Genomic DNA, 22,253 nt, shown 5'->3' with positions numbered 1-22,253 from the left:
CCTTATTTAGAAAACCGGACGTTGTCACACGTGTTTCCTCCTCGTGCTAAATTCATCCAGTCCGACCCGGTTGGACAAATAATGTTGTATGTGCTTCTCGTCCGGCGTAACATGAAGACTTCAGAGCCTCTCTTCAGGTAGTTTGTCTCTTTACAAAGTATGAGAGTCCTGACAGGATAAAGTCTCTAACCTGCCTGTCAGCTCGCTCTGGGCCAGTTCAGTTACCGTAAAGGCTGGAATACGCATGCACTCCAAATGTAGGTGCGGCTATCTTAATCGCCTTCCCAGAAATTAGTGAAACACTCAAAAGCGGGTCAGACAGTTTGTTGCCACAGAACAACAGAAGTCAGCCACAGAACAGATTCTTCAAACGGCGATTTGTGGACATTTTTTTTGGACACTTAAAATGCTTCCACACTGCCGACATGTCACTGTAATTGTTCGGTAAAATTAGTAAGAAAGAGAGGATTAATTAAAATTATTTTCAGCCGATGGTTTGGTGCATCCTTAGTTGTTACGGGTTTCTCATCAATTTGGAAGGAAATCGAGGAGCCTCCGATCCAGTCAGTGACTTTATAAAGATTCTGTAAATTCCACAAACTACAGGATAATTTGGGCTAATAATCCGTTTCCAACACCCCAGCGATTGTCAGGAGGGCGAATCAGACCCAAAATCAGCCCAATTATCAGCCAACTTTAGAAATTAAAATTTTTACACACAAAACATCTGAAGAGTTTATAAAATATGATGTTTTTGTTATAAATGAAACAACCCAAAAGTATAAACAAGTAAAGCTGAAGAGAGTAATCGATTAGTTGATTGACAGAAAATGAATTGCCAAATATTTTGAACATTGGTTTTAGCTGCCAGAGTTATTTTTTCCCCCGCTGGACAGATTAAGTGCACTAATAAGTGAACTACTTCTTTAAAATCTGTAAGAGTGGGCAGTAAAAGAGGCCATGATGAGAAAGAAATATGGGAGGAGGAAAAACAGACAAAGAAAGAAAGAAAGAGGTTTAAAGGAATTTCTTTTTTAAAACAGTCAGGAAATCTGCTGGACACTTGTGTTTAAACTGAACCAGTCTCATATGGTGGAAAAAACACCAGTGACCACACACAGACCGCCGTTCACGGCCTCCGTCAGGGTCACAGTGACCGACAGACAGGATGAAGGAATGTCTGTTATTGGAGTCGGGATGCAGCTCAGAGCCAGTTAACCAGTTAATACAGATGGAATCATTAAATTAAAAACACTGGTAGCCTGTGGAGACATTGATGATTTATGAGATTCAGCCACAGGTTGGAAATTAAATTATGACACAAGTTTTGGGAAACACGAACGTAACGCTTCTGGTCCGACCTCCACAGTTTGGGTGTGCTGATGTGGAGCAGCTAATTAAAGCAAGCAGGTCGTGAGAGCCTAAGCCCCTCCCCTTCCAATGGGAACTTTACAAATTAGAGGTAGTTGTTCTTCACATTTAGTTATTTAGCTGAAGTGACTTACAATTGCTATTTATGTCAGAGCAAAAGTGTTGCAATGGGAATCTAACCCGGGTTTCCCCACACCAAAGGCATGTGCCTTCTTTTGAGAATAGCGGAAGTTTACTGGTATTGGTATCGACTATTACATTTCTGGTATCGTGACAGAATAAAGAATAATATAAAAAAAAAATCCTGTCCTGTGTCGGTCGTGGAAGAATGACTCCATCAGAAAACGGCGTATTAGAAATGCATGTTTATATATTTAAAAAAAACAAACCCATGATTCCTGTCCCGTCCCCTCCTGTGACCCACAGGATTCCCGAAAAGAAAAAGTCAGCCTCTAAAAAGCACCCAAAAAAGATATTCAGCATTTTTCCAATAATCTGCGTCGGTCATTTTAAAAACAGATAGCCGAGATCAGCAGCAGCAGAGGGAGGAGGAGGAGGACTGAAACTGACTGGTGTCTCCTTTCTGAACTGTACTCAGTATTTTGAGGTCAGGAATATTGTTTATTTAACATGTTCCATTTTTTTTTTCCAGTTAGAAACTGATTTCATATTGTTACTTTTCTGCAGTAAACTTTAATTTTGTCGCTGCTCTGAAAACAGTTCTGAATTTATTCTTTTTTAAATGAACATATTTTTAAAAGGCAATTATTTAGTAATAATGAAAAACCAATAAGAGTATAGATAAAGAACAGAACCAATAAATATGGCTGTGGCTCAGGAGGTAGAGCGGGTTGGCCGTTAATCGGAAGGTCGGCGGTTCAATCCCTGGCTCCCCCTGGTTGCGTGTTGAAGTGTCCCTGGGCAAGATACTGAACCCCGAATTTCCCCTGGCGGGTGAATGTTAGTTTCCGTTTGAGCACTTAGGCTCAGTGCATGAATGTGTTTGACTGGTGAATGCAGATGTAGTAAAAGCGCTTTAAGTGGTCGGAAAGACTAGAAAGGCGCTATACAATACGGAGCATTTACAATGTAAATGGCAGCAGGTAAAGATAAACTTCATGATAATTTATCACTCATAGTTAACAAGTCCATCTCTGGGATGGATCTCTAATTCATGACTTGTTGTTTATTTCTCATTTTGTGTGCTTCTACAACCGATCACAGCGCTCTGTGACCACTCAGCCCTGCAGTTCCCTGCAGGGCTGAGTTCCCCCCACGTGGAGCATTTCAGAATTGTACCTGCCTGATTTTGCCGAATTGTTTAGATTTAGTTGATTTGGTAAGGTGACCTTGATTTTTGTGCTTCTACCGTGGTTAAGAAGGCTGCATAGTTTATTGTTGATATACGATCGGGAGTCTGTACAAGGTATTTTATTTTAGTCTGACTTCCTGCCCGGCGCATCTGCTCGGTGCTGCTTGACACGTCTTCTGTCAAAAATAGACCGGCTGCCTATTCGTCGCGCAGCGGAGCGGAGAGCCGCTTCTGAGACGCGCTGCGGCGCTTCAGGTGTGACCACGAGCATCGACTACAATGGCAGCGATCTGCTCCGGCAGCCGTGACGCGGCCGCCTGTGTGAGTCCGGGGTCAGTCAGTCCCACAACAGTAAAAGAGTCTCGTCTACTTTCGCCTATAACCCAGATTAAGTTATAGTTCATCAGGTTTCTTCTTCTTTCTTCTCAAACTCAAACACATTTAAAGCGCATTAAAAAGAAACACAGGCAGCCTGCAGCCAGAACTTGTCCCGTTTTCCGCCTGTTCATCATGCCTCCATTTGTATTGGCCTACATGCGCTCTACAAGTGGATTAGTGTAAAAAGGTTCACTGGAAAAAAAAAAATATAACGATATTGGCGGTTTGCTTCGTTTGTGCTTCAGAAGTCATCCCACTGAAATCCAGCCAGAGGAGCTGCAACGGAGGGTTTTATCCCATCTTTCAGTCTAAACACAGAAAACCTGACTTCACTGGAGCGACAATTACATCTCAAAACATACAAATGAAAAGAATCGGGTCATATGATGTAAACAAATCACGCACAGAGCGATCCGTTTCTGTTTCTCTGGAAGGGAAATCGCATTAAAATCTGATACGGGTACTTACTCAGGAGGACGATGAAGCTCTGATTGTCCAGGAGGAGCCACAGCCCAAAGCCCATGATGACGGCCCCACACAGCTGGAGGACAAACACACACAGGTGAGCCATAAAAACAGGCTGCAGACAGGCTGTGTGTCAACGAGAGCGTGTTTCAACACACCAGACAACAGAGGATGCAACAATACTTTCAGCTCACACTTTGGTTTCAGACTGGTTATACTGGCATGTTTCACTGGTAGTGGAAGTGTTTCCCACAGGAGTTTGAGACACTGTGTTGGGTGGACCTCGGACCCTCTCGGGGGATCTGGGGATTTGCCCCCGGAACAAGATTTTGTACAAGTTAAAATGCATTAATCTGGTGCACGTTGAGAGCAAAATTAAAATCTATGAAGAACTTTGCGCTCTAGTAAACAATTTGATCATAAACACATAGTATAAATATAAATGGTGATAACGCAGAATCAAAGAATAAAAGTAATTAACATGTTGTATACCTTCTGTGAATACAATCCAATTAATCTTATTTCCATACTGTACACACTATATAAACTATGGTGGAACAAATTAGACTGTGGCGCCCGTGATTATAGGAATTATAGGTCTGTGCTGCTGTTAATCATCCTTTCAGACTTTTGCTGATACAGGATAAACGCAGGGGTGTTCTGGTTTGTCTCTTAATCTAACATCTCATCTGTTTTTGCTTGTTCTACAATATTTAAAAGCGATTTGCTGAGCAAATAGCTCCAAATATGTCCATATATGGTTGTGTGGATGTGGTTTTATTCAATATAATTAGGTCCACTAACTCTGTGTTTAAAATAAAGAGGTGCTAAATATGGACTAAATAATGTGCAAAAATAAAAATCTAGGTTGTTTGTTAAAATATTTTTTATGTGAGGCAGCTGCAGTAGGAAATGTTCAGGTTGCCTCAGCAGTCATTTAAAAGCTCAGATACAACTGCAAGCCAGCAGCAAACAGTAAAATCAGGCTGATATCTTATAACATGAAAGTAGGAGTGAAACTAAACTCCAAACCACAGACCTTCAGTTAGACGTTACAAAAGTAGTGAGAGCTGAACTTTCCGTGTCCCTTTAGTCTCCGTTTAACGTCATAAAAATTTTTGGTTTGGAGACAGAATTCGAAGCCATTTTAAGTCTTTTGTTTAAAGTCTCAAGTTTTCACATTGCAAGCAAAGATCCAAAAGTTTAAGGTCTCTTGACCAATAAAATCACATCTGTGTTAAGATAAAATCATTTAAGTGCAGAGGCCTGAAAATTATAAATGTATATAAATACAGCGCAGGAGTTGTTTTTGTTTATATGGAAAGTTTCAAATGAAAGAAGAAAATAATCAAACGTGGTTCAGTACTGTACGGTTATTTTAAACCAAACAATTATTGTGATTTAACACCTACTACTAAAGTATCTCATACATGGAGGAATTCAAACACAAGCGCTTAACCTCAGATCACAGATTTATGAGAAAAAAAGAGAGCGAGAAAGCGAGTATCACCCTGGTAACTAAGCCACAAACACTTTATCTGCACTGCAATTAAGTCTCAGAAAGACAACATGAATGATAGGATCTACATGAAGCCGTCGACAAAACTGCAGTCTTTACAGCAACTTAAGATACTTTTACACAGTTTCCAATATTCTGTTATAATTCCTCTTCTTGAAAGCACTGGATGAATTTTTACGCAGCAGACAAAAGGACATTAGCCATTTTCTAAACACTTCCTGATATTTACTGCAACTGACACTCCAACAAAAACAAAGAAGAAAATCTAACAAGACTAGAGTTGGGCGATATGGCCAAAAATGTTATCAAAATAAATTGCTCCTGATTGAAAGTTGAAGAACTAGATAGTAAACTTTTCTTTGGACGTGTTTCACCTCAAACATCAGTTATATTTTCCACAATTCATTTGTTTAGTTAATTTTAAGGAAACCACCAGTCTGTTCTTGAGGTTTGGCCAAATGAATGATTCGTAATTGATGTGTTATCCGACAGCCTAATTTTTATTTACATGATATTCATACTGGTTGAAATAACAAATGTAATAGTAGCCTATTTTTCCATCTTTGCTGAGCAAGACTTTTGTGCAAAATGAATTAAAGGCCAGTCCCAAATACAGGCAGGCGAGTTCAGTGATTAAAGCAAATTAAAGCCCGGGCGATAAAGTTTTATGGTAGTCCAAAAGAAGCAAAAGTGTAAGGTATGGATTTATTAGGGTTTTTGTATTCATAGGCGTAATATCGTTAACCTAACATTTTTATTTATTATACTTACACAGACACTAACTGCTGTAGGTCCACACTACAATATGCAGTTCTACACAATATGTATCTACTGTCTTTTAGCATCATGTACATAGCCATAAAGTACTAAAAAGGTTCAGTTTTATTGGCATCTAGCTGTGAAGGTCGTGAATTGCAACCAGCAGCTCACTCGCCGCTCACCCCTCCCTTTGCAAGTGCGCAGGAGTAGCTCTGTCGGCCCTTGTGCTATATTAATTTCACTTTTCTTCTTACTTCTAACAAACCAGACGACTACTGCCGCTACTATTTCTTCCTTCTTCTTCTTACATATTCAACGTAACGTGACGAAACGCGCTCTGTAGAGCAGTTTGTCCATTCGGGCTACTGTAGAAACACGGCGGCGCAACATGGTGACGTCCATGTAAGAGGACCCCCGGTGCATGCAGATAGAAATGGCTCATTCTAAGGTAATAAAAGCACGACGGTTCTTTATGTAAGGTCTTTATACACCACTGAAAACAGTTATGTGTATTATATTGCATTTCTGTCAATAGATCCTCCTAAATATCACACGCTGGACCTTTCAGGCATTGACGTGCACTGAGAACGGCTCTTAAACCATGTTTATAAAAAGGTGCATTAATCCTTTAATGGCACATTATCATTAAATCATTAGAGGAGGTAAAATACTCACAAAGAAGATGAGGTTGAAGAGGAACAGGAAGTACTTGGTTACTGTCATGCAGCCTTTCCCCATGATGCTGGATCTGCAAACATGTAAACAAGAGACACCACAGTCACGATTCACATTTACATAAACAGGTGTTCTGTGTGAGAACAGTGCAGGATCGTGCAGCCAGACTTGCTTTGGGGATAAGCGTGATGTGAACAAGTGGTGACAGATGCTATAAGGACCACAGACCTCAGAGGCTAAGCTGGCCTGATCATGATCCAGACTGGGGCAGGGGGGCGTGGGGGGCTCAAATCTCCAGGATTACACCCACAAACCCAGTACAAATCACAACCTCAATCTCAGAGCGCAGAGGGATGAGAGGCCAGAAACTCTGTGACCTCTCTGACTGACAGTCTGTCTCTCAGATCCAGATTCACAGGAAACCAAGATATCAATATTACCCTAATAAGAGTAATATCTGATCTTTCTTTTATTTATGTTATTTTAGCCTTTGAAGATTAATTTCTCCTCCATGCAAAGTTTGTTTTTTTAACAGCAACATATTTAAGACACATAACTCCCCATTCTTACCTAAACATCGCTGTAACCTGGTGGTTACACTCAATGTACTTGCACTTTACTTGAATATTTCCATTGTATGCTACTCTATGCTTACAATACTCCACTATGTTTCAGAGGGAGATAATGCACCGTTTACTTCACCACATATATCTGACAGTAGTTAGCAAGAACTTTAGAAATGAAAGATTTATACGTCATATTATACGTCAAACTTACGTAACCAGGTGATAAAATCAAAAGTTTAAATATACAGGACATTCAAGTATTTAAACCTCTAAATACAAATTTCTGCTGTAGCGAGACTGCTGCAGGTGTTGACCTTAGACAGCAGGGGGCGTCACTGGCTTAAACAGCCTCGTGCTTGCCGAGAGGTCAACGGGCGCCGGGAAAATACAGGAAAAAAATAATAGTGTTGTAGTCAAGACCGCCCAAACCGAGACAAGACCGAGACCAGTTCCCCACATTACATGACACCCAATAAAATGTGGAACGAGATCACAGGTTCTTCTCAAATTGATCTGAAAGATCCACATTCCCATTAAAACTCCCACATATAAACTCAAGAGTCCTCAGTGTTTGAGACCGAGACAAGACTGGGTATAAATGCAGTTGAGACCGAGACGAGACCAAGACCATCAAAAAGTGGTCTTAAGACCGGTCTCGAGTATTACAACACTAGAAAACAACTTTTTATGTGAAGCAGCTGCAGCAGCCATTCCTTTGCCTGGAATGGTGAGAACATTTATGAATAATGTTGTTACCTGTGGGCCACGAGAGCTCGTTATCCGTGAGTTGGGTATGAAACGGAAGATACCTGATGACTGTTGTATTTTAATTTTCGTGACTATTATCTATTTATCTTTTGTTTCCTTTGTTACACAAATGAGCTCAAACATTTGATAAGTAATGTAAAGTAATGTAACTAATGTAAAGTGATTTTTGTGCAGTGCTGTGAATGTTTTCCTGTCCCGTCTTAATAGGAGGAGCCACGGCCGTATTTCTTGTACCGTGTTTATTCTGCTTGTGTGTCATATTTGGGCTGCATTTCGGTTTTATTTGTACTAATTGCTGCATCATTGCCGCGTGTATGCAGGAGCAGTAACTACTTGGTTTCTATTTTTGACTCAAAGACCAGTTTATTTATTTTTTGTTTTGTTTTGTACATTCAACACCAGTTTCTTCAGTGGAATAGTAATTGTATTTTAATTTTACTTTCTATAAAATTACCAGCCCTAAAAGGTGGGAAGAAAATAAAATAAACCCCACAAATTGCATTTGAAGTTGTGTGTGTAACTAGTGCCGGCACCTCCTGCGATGTGAAAATTGCAGTAGGCCATATTCTATTCAGACTACTGCAATTTTGATAAGATTACGAGCCGTTTTGCATACTTTAAGTGCAATTTGCTGCCAATATTACACACTACACAGGTGAATTTCTTCACAGAACTGATGCCAAGTGAAAGCTATGAAATCCCAATCCATCCAACTCGCTTTCACCACTAGGAAAATGTTGACGACCTTTCTCCGTCTGTGTGGTGGTTCATATTTACAGTAAATCCAGCCAGATGTGAACGCAGCATCTCTCTCCTGCATCTCTTCACCTCCCTGCAGCCACCCCCTCCTCTCCGTACAGTAATGGCCTCTTACTGTCCAATAAATCTATGAAATCTGGGTGAAATATGGAGGCCTGACTCGATATTTCCTCCTGGCAGTGAAGCCCTGTAGCGTGAGCACAGTGCCCGTGTACCCGACCCATATTCCCATCACGGTAAATAGGTTACTGTTACAACACGGCCTGTGCCAGTTTAGAGAGGGGGGCACCTGCAGGGAGGACAGAGGGAAGAGAATATGCAACGGGGAAAAGACATTTGGCAAACGGTCGCCGCAAAGCCAGATGGAAGGTATTTTAGACTATAAACAGAACCGGCTGAAACCTTAACAAAGACCAGGTCAGCCTCTGATACTGCACAGCACGAGTCTGAGGGGAGAGATGCTGCGTTAAAGAAATTACACTGAAGCTTTACAGATCAGTTTTTAAGCCTAAAACTTTATAAGATTTCACTGTAGGAAAATGATTAAAACAAAAAAAGATGGCAAGAAGGCAAAGAGTTTGTGATTTTTATGCACAGTTAAGATAAAGCTAGCAATATTTTTCTATTATATATTTACATTTTCAACAAATCCCACTAAAAGACCAAAGCCAACTATCAATACTTTCTGATCTCTCTGCCCTGTTTGCAGCGCTCAGCCCCAAACCTATTGTTTCTTAGTGAAGACAAAAATCTTTAATACATTAGAGCCGCAACAATTAGTCAATTAACTGATTAGTTGTCAACTATTAAATTCATCGCCACCTATTTTGATAATCAATCACTCACTTTGAGTCCCTTTTTAAAGAAAAATAAAAACGATTTCAGCTTCTTAAATGTGAATCTTTTCTGGTTTCTTTGCTCCTCTGTGACAGTAAACAGAATATATTTGGGTTGTGGACAAAGGAATACATTTGAGGACGTCACCTTGAAACACTGATCGACATATTTCATAATTTTCTTGACCTAACAACTAAAAATCGATTAAAAAAAAAAAAATCAACAGATGAATCGATAATGAAAATAACCGTTAATCGCAGCCCTAAAATACATGATTTAATTTTCATTCTTAGTAAATTTCCTAAAACAGCTGCTCACGGAGAGTCTTTAGCAAACGTTACTCACACAGGAGGAAAAAGTGCATCTGTTGGGGACTAATTTCAGCTGCAGTTCATCTAGTGAGTGTTTACAGCCGCCAGATGGTGAATGTACGATTGACTCTTTACGCTCACGATCATATTAGCATTTAAAACTGCAAAATATAGTGCCAAAAATCAATTAATGTAAATGTAATTGCCAGAATGTGTCAGGAATGTGGTTTGTGTGTTCATGTTTCCTGTTTAAGCCCGTTTTTGGTTCTGTGTTTCTCTGTGTAGTCTTCTTCTTAGTCCTGTGATTATTATTTTTCATCATCATCATCATCCGCATCTTCAAGTTACTTAGTATCGGTTTCGTATCTTAGTTCCTAGTTCGGTGTCTTAGTTCTTAGTCCTGTACCTTAGTTCATGTCTTAGGTGTTCACTCCTGCGTTTTGCCCATGTCGAATCTGAGTCCTGTTTTATCTTAGCTTCAGTCTGTGTTCCTTGTTGGTGTTTATTTGTGAACGGTTTGCTGGTGTCTGTTCCCCCTGTAATTACTCTGCTTGCTTGTCCACTAAATACTTTGAGTTCCAGTTAATGTATGGTCTTGTGTTTTGCATCTGTGAATGTCTCTCTGCCTGCCTCGTTAGCCCTGACCCCGGTCACCTGTGGTGCTGCCTCCCTGCTCCTTTACCAGTGTGTATATATTGTCCTCAGTTGTCTTCGGTCCTTGCGTCTAGTGTTGAGTGTTCCTGCATTTGTTTCATGGATCTCTTCCTTGCGTTTGGATTGTTTTCTCTGCCCTGTTCTGGATTTTACTTTGTTCGGACCTGCTGTGCTAATGAGTAAGCCTGTTTTTGCTGAATAAATCTTTTGTTTGAACTGCTTCCTCCTCTCGCCTCGCCATTGTCTGCATTTGGGTCCTCACCTCAGCCTTCACTCAGCGCACCCCAAATTCTCAACATTCAGCCAAAGAGTCCAAAACGGAGGAAGCTATGGTAGCATATTAGCTGCGTGTCACCGTCCACTTTTATTTCACCTCCTCTGTCAGCGGACAAACTGCTCCTCATCAACATGGGAATGGTTCCCACACACTTATGAGACAGATTGGTACACATACATCTTTAAACTGTGTGAACTTAATGTCCAATTAGCAACAGAGCAGCTAAGCTAACAGGCTTATGAGCTTGCTAACTGACAGTTAAGCTTGCAGCGCTTTATTTTCTTGCTTCAGTAACTTTTCATTTAACAAAATGGTGTACAATAGTGAACAAAATGTCGGTGTTGGTACCAACACAATATAGAAAAACAGGGAGACGCTTGAGAACTGTTAGCGCGAGCCCGGCTTACTAGCTTGTTAGCAGTGAGCTTGCCAGCAGTTGTTGATCAGCGTGGGTGGAGTGGCTAAGCCCTTAGTTATGCATAACTTTAAGCCTTAATCATTTAAACCGGTGAGTTATATAAAAATGAATGGGGAAGTTAGCGATATGGACCAAAGAGGAATAAGATAAATCAACTGCTGTATACACACAAAGCTACCCATTAAAATATCACCAGCCTTATCCTTAAATTTCATTATGGTGCCTTTAAGTCTTCCCCAAAGGTCTAAATCTGGACTGGAGGTTATAAACATGGCAGAAGCATTACATGAGCCTGGCGGGAAAAGAATAAATAAAAACAGGTCTTGAAACAAAGGCTTTGTTATATTTAGAAGTGCCACGGAGCCACTTTGTGCTGCAGCTGCTGAATGAATAGAAACATGTCCGCTTCAGGAATGTAAATGAAGTTTCAGTTCATTTATTGGCCTAAAATTCTTGCAAATTTTTAAATAAAACCAAAGGGGAAGATACTATTCATAACAGCTGCCTTCAAGTCAAAAGGAAACAAATAGAAAACATGCTGTTGCACATTAGAAAGAAACATTTCTGGGACGTAAAACCTACATGTATAAAAACAGCAGTAAAATCTGAAACAACGCTGAAAAAGTTTGATGCGCCTTTCATCGAGCGCTTTTCCCCCCACTGGTTTTAGTGACGCATGCGTAATAGACCCTTACGTCAGTGTAACCACACGATTGGCTGAAAAATGTTTCCCGTCTCGGCTGTTCAAAGTAGGTGATTGACTTTCTAGCGGGAGGGGTGGGATAACCGCCATCTTTGGCGTTAAGGGCTTTCCCCATAGAGTTGTATTGAGGATTCTTAAAGTGGCGTGTCTTTTCTATAAAACGTCTCTGGTTAAGTGAAATACAGGAGCCGAAGTCTGCCTCCTCCTCTCCGAAACAAACAACCTCCCCAGCTGATTACAATAAGTACTAAAGCGCTTCAAAAGTCTCCCTCTTGTCGGCGCTGGACTGGTGGTCACCGCTTCTGTTTCCAGACCTGCCAAACTGTGTTTCTTTCTCTGTGCTGAAGTTCTTTCAAAGAACTTGATGGTTTTGTCAAGCCTGTTGTTATGAACTTGAATCACGTGTCACTTCACTGTACTGATTTTTATTTCAAGACCAGTCAGGACCGTAACTTTGGAAATATCAATAAATTGCTTTTGCCTTGTCTGATTTATTTGCTAACGTCCTAACTTTGATTGGATGGAAAACGTATCGCTTCAAATTCAACCAATAACACTAATTAAAAATGTGTTGTTACCATTAACGGCTGTCCCCCCTCCCGGCGATGGTAAACATGGAAAAGGAGCATTGAATAAAGCAGCTCTCAGTGTTTGTATGTAGGTGTTTTAATGGGAAAGTGCATCTTTCTGATGGATTTGAGAAGAACCTGTGATCTCGTTCCACATTTTTTAGTGTCTCATTTAATGTGGGGAACTGGTCTTGGTCTCGACTTGGTCCCAGTCCCTAAAAGTCTTGGTCTTGTCTCAGTCTCGATAAACTCTGGTCTTGGTCTGGGCGGTCTCGACTACAACACTATTTGTTTGTATGGCGTACGTCAGAGTAAGTAAATACGTCAGCTGGTTAATTTGCCATATCTTCGCAGGCGGAAACGCACACAACAATGGGCTGAAGGAACTTTTTACTGTACTTGAAAAGTCCCAGGTGCTTTTGTTGGAAATGCGGCAGAATTATATTGGACACAAACAGAAGAACCGCAGGTTGAATCTGTGCCGTCAGAAGTTTTGACCCAGTTCACACAGACGATGAAACTGGGCTGCGTCTCCACTCTGACCTGTCGGGTCAGAGTGAACCAGTCCTAGTTACCAGACAGAGCTCACTATTGGCCGCTGTGTGTTGAAGTGATGCACGCACAGACACACACAGTCGTGTTTCTATCACTTTCTGGGACATTACATTGACTTACGTTCATTCCCTGGAGACTTACCCTTACACTGACCTAACCCTAAACCAATTTGTCACCCTACTATTTAATGATTTACTTAACGGGGACCTGCATTTTGTCCCCATTAGGAAGCCGGGTCACTACAATGTAAGTGTGTAAACAGATTTATGTCACCACAACATAAGTAAAAAAAAAAATCCATGAAAACATACAATACATATTTAATAAAAACCGTTCTGTAAATGTCTGGCCATTTGGTATATTATCACAATAAAACCAAAAAATAAATAAATAAAGCTTCTATTTATGGATATTTTCAGATTGTAAAGTCTCATTGTGATTCGAGTAAATCTGGGAAATTCCATTGCTGTGGTGACTCACCTAAATTACCACTTTCATGACTAGTAAGAGGAAGTTTGATGCAGGACTGTCCCGAGACAAGCAGCTTAGAGATCCCCTCCAAAAAACTAAAACAGTGCCCTTTAAAGTTACTCAAACTGTTCACTGCGCTCATTACAATCCTTTCAATTTAGAACAGCTAAAGCCTTGTTCACACTACACGATTTGCTGCTCGGTGAGCTCGGCGACCGTCAGGGCTGTGGTCGGGAGTAAATCAGCGATTGATCGGCGGTCGCCTGTCGTTATGTGTGAACTACTCAACGACGCATCAAAACGGCTCCCTGCCAGATATCTGGAGGAGTTGGCCGACTCGACATCCAGCAAAGGAGAGCAGAAGGCTGGCAGAGCAGGCAGCTACTTTTTCACCGCAAAACACTTTATAAAGCTCATGCAGTCTCCACTAGCTCACTTCAGACCGTGATATACGCCTATTATTATATATAATGAGCGTATATCACGGCCTGTCGTCAGGTGACAGCCGCTGTCAGCCCGTGTAGTGTGTGACCCCCTGTCACCGATCCAAGACTCCCGTCACAAGACGGCAAGTTGTGTAGTGTGAACGACACAACCATCAGAAGTCGTGTAGTCTGCACGAACCTTTAGTCTGGATTTCTGGCAGAACTTCTGCTTCTAAAAAAAAAAAACCTTAAAAAAAGTGCATGTAGACGGAAAAAGTCTTTATTTTCAGAGCTGTAGTTCTGTAGCTTTATTGATAGTAAATTCATGATAGTAGAGAGGGACCTACTTACACTGTTTAACACATTGCTATTGTGCGTTTTCTTTCTGTTGCTCACAGTTAGCAGCAAACAAAAGAGAAAGGTTGTTTTGGCATCAGTTCCGTTTGATATTGTTATTATTGGAGAAACACAGCACATCTAAAACAATCCCTCTTCTGTACGGCATCAAAATAAATACACCTGTTATAAAAGGACCTCCGCAGTCAGCAGAAACAGTAACTCCTGCACTCCAGAATCAGAATCCTTCTTCTTCTTCTTCAGAATTCATACTTGAGCAGTTAAGCTAGCTGACAACTTACCATAAACAAATAGTTTTGGGGAATTTGGTTGCACTTGTTGTAACCCTGGTGGAGAATGTGACACTAGAACACTTCTTGCCTTAATGAAAGGCCATGCTTAAACCTGAAGATTTAAGACCTAGGTAAATGTTGAGCGTTATTGTTGAAATTCAGGTGGGAGTTTCCTCCCAAAGAGAGCGTCAACAACCAAAACTAAACAAGCTAAAGCAGCACTTTGCTTTCTAATAAACCCTCTCCTCTTTTCGTTCCTCTTTTATTTTAAATATTCCTCCTCCTCAAGCCTCTGGTTGTACCAGGCACAGCAACACACAGCTCAGCGTGAATGACTCAACACTCAATAAAGAAGTTAAACTATAAACAAGCAGTTTCTGTTTTTCTGAGCAGCACAAGAAACTTCTGTATATAAAAAGAGTTAAAGTGGGTCAAGGTTTTTACTTACATTTTATTTTCATATCTGCAGATAAAAATATCAGTTTCTCTTTTATCCACGTTTACAGTCATAAAGAAATCAAATGTATTAAGTTACCCCACGAAAGCACGAGTATGATCACCAACTTGTGGTCCATATTGTGTCACTTTGCCATTTTTGGTGGCGTCTGGAAGTATCTGATTACTTTCCATTTCAGCTCCCTCCAAGTGTTCAAATTAGTCACCGACCTGGCATCTAGTAGATCAACCAGTGTCTATTTTAATCTCCTATTTCTACTTTATTTGAAAAGGTGGTGTTTTGGTTCATGGGCTTAAATGAGACACATATGTTGGACAAAAATTCTGTTAGGAACCTTTTCATTGCCTTACGGTTCATAAGAGCGTCTCCATTGTGTGTCTGAGCAGGTTTCTGGTTTTTACACGCACTTGAGAAAATGCAGCCGAGCGGGCCCTTGAGTCCACTCTGTGCCAACTGGATGAGGTGTGTCTAAAACATCTTTGTTTTTAATTCCTCCGGTATAATTCTGCACATAGTCAGCAGAGCTGCAGGTATCGCTTCACAAGACGCCGCGTGCTGCTGTTAATTCTTTTATGCAGGGACGACAACAAGCATCCACAGACTGAAATAATCCATCACAGTGAACAACTTTCTCTTTCATTTGTTCTCAGCTGCTTCATGATAACGCTCTGATTTCTTTTCAGCCACCTGACAATGCTGGAGATAATCCCTTAAACGCTTTTTGTCATCTATGTAAGCCATGGCTGCAGTTAACATCACGCTTGGTTTGGCAAGAACTGCAACTACTGATCAATTTATAGGCATATATTTTGAAAATGGATGAACGTGTGCTGGTTGCAGGTTCTAAAATGTGAAGGTTTGCTGGTGTTATTTGTCATTTATGACAGGAAATAAAATATCTTTGGGTTTTATTCAGACAAAACAAGACATTTTGCACTGGGATGAGCAAATGCCATTAAGGGCGAGCGACCATAGGTGTGTGACGAGATCTCGTGTCACGCGTGAACCCGCTCTCATGCTGTGAGTCGCAGACGGTGACCGAGAGGTAACGTAACTGGTAGAGTGTTGAAATAAACATCTAAAAACTGAAGCATAAGTTTCAATTCAATTTTACTTATATAGCGCCAAATCACAACAACAGTTATCTCAGAGCACTTTTCAAGTAACCCTGTTCTGTTTTTTGGGACTGTGAGCTGCACGAAGATATGGCAGGTCAAGTCAAGTTTACTTAAAGTGTAAAATCACCAGCTGTGTGGTCCCAGTACACTTTTTACAGAAAACAGAGACACATAAAGATTGCAGAATTGGATAAAAAGGCTGAGAACACATAACAAGATACACACATTAAAATACACAATTGTAAAACAACAAGAAATAATTAAAAATGTTATAAAAATGAATAAATACTCTAGCCCTAACTATAAGCCTCCTCACAAAATAAAGACAAAACCATCCCTAAATAAAAGCTTTAATAAAAGTTTTAGCCAACTCTTAAAAATGGAAACGTTGGTTGCTTCCCGAACCGAAACAGGGGTCTTCTTGTGGGGCAACACGGTGTATGGGACACATTTTGTCCTCACCGAGAGATAAAAATAATTCAGTAGAGGCGGGGATATATTGACAAGAAATCCCACGGATCCACCCCCCCACCCCCCTCCGCCGGCAAACAAATCCCGCCCTCATTTTATGTATTAAAGTTCAATAACGTTGTTGCATGGCAGCCGCAGCACTGACAGGGTCGTCCATTCAGTGTTTGTGTTCAGCGTCAGTCGCACATCTCGTCCACGACGCTTACACACTCTTTGACTCATGCAGAAATGTGCAGGGGGGGGGGGCAACAAAACAACAACAACAACCACAATAAACTCTTTTGTTTCCGCTCTTCCCTCGCTGTTCTTTTCATCGGAATCTATTTGTAGCCTGAAATTTAAATCTCATATTAAGACGAACAAAGAAAGGGTTTATCTGTCCTCGTGTTTATCATTTAAACTCTAACATGTTCCTCACGCCGGCTGCTGGTGTTTGTCAAACAAAAAGCCTTTTCTGTCTTAAAAAAAAAAAAGGAGTACGTTTGACATTTTGGGAAAATGTTTCTTGCTGAGAGTTAGATGAGACGATCGACACCATTCTCATGTCTGCGGCGTTAAGTATGGACAGTAACTAAGTACAGTTACTTGAGTATTTTTCTTTTCATGCCACTTTCTACTTCTACTCCGCCACATGTCAGAGGAAGATATTGATAGCTGACAGATTCAGTTACACACGCAGTTTATACAAGTACAGCTGATTATTAGATCGACATTAAAATCACCTGGCAACAACTTTGATGAAGACATTTTTCATGTGAAAACATTTTATGGCTCCTTTTAATTAATTTAATTTGTAATAATATTGAGCCGTGTGTACTGTTGGTTTGACAAAGCAAGCATTGTGAAGGTGTCACTCTGGGCTCTGTGACAACAGTTCTCACTATTTTAAGAATTTCGAAAATCAATTTAAGGTAAATGGAACGCAGCATAAGACAAACTTAACCTTAAGCCGGTGTGTTTACCTGAGGTGGAGGCCTCTTGTGTGTCTGAGTGTGGGGAGAAGAGAATTTGAGGAAGGTGCGAAGAATATTTAAAATTTATAATAATAATGTTTGTGGTGATTAAAACCTGCTTTCCCATGTTGTTATTATGTGAAAAATTTTGATTTCTTTTTGCTGGGGGGGGGGTTTATAATCACGCTGCCGGCTCAACGTCGTGATGTCTGTCAGTCATCGCCGATGGACGATGGAATCATCTATCGGCCCAACCCTACTCTGTTTTTGTCTCCACCAGCTCCTAAGCAAAAAGAAACAGAGATAAGCAGCTCGCCAGGCTCCAGCGTTTCCCCATATGTTCATTTATTGGCGACCCTCCACAAGATCAACGCTGACCGACACCGATTGATATTCAATTGTTTTGTTTTTTCTTTACTAGGCCTATTTAAAATCGTATTAAATAAATATCTTAAATAAGGAGAGCTAAGTTAATGTTAGAAAACACCTGGGTTTTCGAGGCTAGCACGCTGTGTATAGGTGGTAGTCAATATCGACTTCTGACATTGTATACAGTAATTTAATGAATTAATTGTTTAATAAAAAAATTGATTAAAGTCATTGAAAAGAGATTTACATTATTTCATTTAGCTGAAGCTTTTATCTAAAGCGACCTGAGCCTGATTTATACTTCTGTGTCACATCTACACCGTCGCCTGACCTTCCCAAAAAAATGTACTACACTTTGCGGCGACGTGGAACGCAAGAACTGTGATTGGTCTGCTTGGTAGCATTTCATTTCCTCCAAGCCCACAGGAAGGCTTTGAAATCAATTTTTCTATCGGCTGTAACACGGCGGATCACTTTTTTTTTTTTGAGTGTCACAACCCACGGAAATGTGAAAAGTCCTTCAGAGCGTTACATTTATTATTTTACCCCCTTTCAAATTAGCGGGGGGCTAAACCTGAAGTTAGCAGCAAGTCAACACTATAACACTACAGCCAACTAGCGCTTACAATTAAATTCGGCCTATAGTAGTGATGCCCTTTAAATGAGTGAGGTAGGGGAGCAAAAAATTATGCTGAGGCAGAACATCAAAATTTAAGCTGAATGATAAAGTGTGAGTAACAGTGAGCCGTGATGAGATTTAAGCTGAATGATTAATAATCATCTTGTAAGTTTATAAAACAATTTTCTGTTATGTCTTAAGTACCTTTAATAGCTTTGCTTCAAATTTCAGTCTGGTGTCGTCGTTAAGTCGACAGTATAATCTCAATTAAAAGTACTGAAACAAATGTTTCTGTGACATAAAAAGGCGAGTTATTATTTTGGCTGGTAAAAATTATGTTTGGCCGGTGGATTTTTTCCACCTACCAGTTCCATTGCACCCAAGGTCACCCGCAACCTGTGGGGGGATAATCAGGCTCACCAGCTGATAAACCGTATAAGGGGGTCACTCGAAGCGGCTGTGACTTGACAAGCTCGCCACGTGTCTCTAGTTACACTTTAATTATCTGTCAGATACTGTGGGCTGAAGTAGAGGTAATGTTGGTCCAGCTGGTGAGGTTTTGTTTCTATGCTTGTTGAGTAGTTTAGCTCTTATTGTTGAATCCTCCGTCAGTATTTGATCATATTTCTTTTAAGCAGCACCGACAGGCCCTTTCCCCCCCCATTTGTGGATTTTGTGCCTAAGTTTGTTTCGTTACCAATAAATAACTTTTTACCAGAAACCCCTGGTTTAATGTTGATTCACTTTCCCCTGGGTAGAAACAACATGCTGTGTGAACATTTCATCTTAACGCAGCTGCCTGGAGCACAAAAAGTCCAATGTTTCCCGTCATTTAGGCGATTGTTCTTTCTATAAAATCTCTAGTCGTCAAAGCCCAATGTGATTGTATTCAAATCGCTTGTTTTATCTAAAATATTCACAATCAAGAGACAACAAAAAAGCAGGAAAATGTCACATTTGGGAAGCAGAGAAGTTTTTTTGTTCTTGAAAAAGAACTTTAAAATGGTCTTAAGACGACGCCTCCACATCTCCTCTCCACCTGACACCACCACCTCCACACACTCTTTCAATAAAACACCACCACCCTCCCTTCTCCCTCACAGGGTCACACTCAACAATGGCAGCTTTCAGACACAATTTTCCCTCCGGCAACAAAAGGGGAAACTCGACACACGGATAGCAGCTCTGGCCTTACATTTCCTCGGCACAATAAGACACCAGCGGCAGTTTGAAAGTTGCCCTTTTCTCACCGTGAGACCTTCCAGAGACACCTGACACACCTGACACACCTTTTAGACGATGTAAAGAGCTTCAAGACCAGTTCTACACCTCGTGGAAAATAACTCAAGCTGACAAAAAAAGGGCATGTTTTAACTTTAACTGAAAACAAAACAGTTTAAAAGTTTTAAATTTTTGCCTTTAAATAGACGAGACATTAGGGCTGCAGCTAAGGATCCATTTCATTATGGATGAATCTACCTTCTTCTCTATTGATTGATCATTTGGTGTGTGAAACATTAGAAAATCAGAGTTAACATCTTTTGATAGCTTGTTTTTATTGACCAACTGTCCCAAACAGGGCTGAACGATATTGAAAAACTATCTAATTGACCTTTCGCTAAGCCCCGCCCCCCTTTTTACTAGTTACTGTTGCTAAGTCTGACAAACTGTCGGTGCCGCCACTGTCTATATCGTCAAATTTGTTGGAAAAGCAATCTCAGAAAGAAGCAGACAGTTTTGCAGTTGCATTATACATCTGAAGTTTGTATTCAGACTGACTCAAACAGACGTGAAAAAATGAAACCGCATCCCCCCGACGATTGAGACAAAAGACAACGATATCAAGGATCAACACGGTTCCTGTAAAGCTGGGTAGACCCCTATTTATTATTACAATCATTAAAAAGCAGACCAGTAGGGCTTTATTACGCTACATTCAGTACGTTAGCTAACTAACATCACAGTAGGAACAATCCACAGCCGACAACAATCCTTTCAGCCTCTCTGGGTAGCGACTGTAACTATTACGAGTGCCCCAGGAACAGAGTTTGACCAGATCTTAGAAAAATACAGAAAAAAAAAAAAAAAAAGCTAGAAAACGACTCGTTTTGCATCGGAGTCAATGGAGCGCAGCCGTGAAAGTGTCGGACCTCAGTTAGAGTCCTATACTGCGCTGTGATTGGCCAGCTACGTATTCGGGGTGTGGCTTAGCAAAGGGTCAATTTTGATTATTTTGAATGATATTACAATATGATTTGAAATATTAGCGGGAATGATCATTTTTTTTACATAAATTTTTCCTATTTTTATTGAAAATCATATTTAAATATATTATGGTGTGATCTTTGACTTGATCAAACAAAAATGTTTTCTTAGCCTGTATAATATGATGTGTAGGCCAAGACATCTGTGTAGCAAGACAATATTCAATTTAAAATGGTATTTTGACACACAGTGTAACAAAAGATTGCGCCTCTTGCTAATATGGGCTGCTGAAAATTGCAGTAAAATTTCAATTAATTGTTCAGCACTAGTCCCAAAACCCAAAAGTATACAGTTTATTTTCATTTAAGACAAAATAAAAACATCTGAGAAGCTGGAACCAGTAAAATTGTTGCGTCTTTAGTAAAAAAAAAAAGAAAAAAAAAGTTGCAGATTAATTTTCTGTCAATCAACTAATTAACAAATGGTCAAATTGTTCAAGCTCAAACTTAGATACTCATTAAATGTATACTGTAGATATTAGGGGATGACCACTGGTGAAAACATCTGCCCAGGAGGCCCAAAAAGGTCCAAGTATCCAACACTTATCATAAAAAGCAAAAAATATAAAGCACATTTGTGTATCATCTCACAACATCTCAGATTTATCTGGGGACCCTTTTGAAGGGGCCCGAACAAGCTCACAGGATGTGACGATACACAATACTGGGTGAAAACTTATTTTATATATTGTACAGTACATATTCAAAGCTGAAATATATGAGTAGGGGGTCTTTGGGTACTCAACCAGAAAATTCTGAGCATTAAATATTTAATTTTGTGCATTCTGGAGACATTTATTTAAAGTGACAATTCAAAACATAATGGGATATAAATCAGTAGCTTACTTTTCTTTTTAGCTTAAATTACTTACTTTTTGGACAATGCACATTTGTTTCTTCTATATTTAAATTTGTATTGCATGTTTTCTTTTTGTGCAAATAAAAATTTCTCAGAGCATTTTCATTTGTAAGTAAACATTTCTTGTTGCAAACTATTTTTCAGAACATTTTTAATAAATACTCGTTGGGTCTCCAGCGTCCCCGTTGTCAACCAGTATTAACAACCTAATTATATAATATGATAACACTCAGAACATTTTCTACATTTTGAATACTTTTGATACTTAAAAGTCCATTTAGCCAAATACTTTTATAAATATAAATACACTGTGGTCTTCCTACTTTCTGATCAGAGTACTTCATCCACCGACGCTGACACAGCTGACAGAAAGTGATGCATGAAATCTGTGAGATGGGAAGCGTGAGACGTTTAAATTCCTTTTAGTGAAGCTAATTAGTCAGGCTTGTCAGTAAGTGAACCCCGCCCACCGCAATTCATCCAACGTCTGACCACTTGGTGGCAAAACCAGTTTGGGCCTCCCAAACAACTCTATTCACACACAGCTGAAAGGACCTATGTGCGCAGGGGAGGTGTGAGGAGGAGATGGAGTTCCTCAAAATAGGCTATTTTAGGTTATTTTCTTCCAGTATCGATTCATCTGCGGATGCTTTTCTAGATCAATCAATTAAATTGTTTTATCAAAAAATAAATAAAAGTTCTAAAATTTAGTTTTAGAAAGT

General features: G+C 40.0%; 1 protein-coding gene across 2 annotated transcripts in view; it reads right to left on the bottom strand.

Annotated features, from left to right (window-relative positions):
* The window catches only part of LOC119890354 (CD82 antigen-like), a 44,866-nt gene that overhangs the window by 17,459 nt on the left and 5,154 nt on the right, over nucleotides 1–22,253 (bottom strand). For both annotated transcript variants that reach the window (XM_038701598.1, XM_038701597.1), the window contains 2 exons: nucleotides 6,480–6,552; nucleotides 3,530–3,602 (listed from right to left, as the gene is read on the bottom strand). In XM_038701598.1, the coding sequence (XP_038557526.1) occupies nucleotides 3,530–3,602; nucleotides 6,480–6,542 (136 nt within the window). In that variant the 5' untranslated portion in view covers nucleotides 6,543–6,552. The remainder of the gene's footprint in view (nucleotides 1–3,529; nucleotides 3,603–6,479; nucleotides 6,553–22,253) is intronic.

This window comes from Micropterus salmoides, unplaced genomic scaffold, assembly GCF_014851395.1.
Source record: "Micropterus salmoides isolate LMB-PRFRI ecotype aquatic unplaced genomic scaffold, ASM1485139v1 Ms_hic_scaffold_6, whole genome shotgun sequence".
Lineage (NCBI taxonomy): Eukaryota > Metazoa > Chordata > Actinopteri > Centrarchiformes > Centrarchidae > Micropterus > Micropterus salmoides.
Note: the sequence above shows the minus strand (reverse complement) of the source record. Positions and strands in the feature narration are given on the sequence as shown.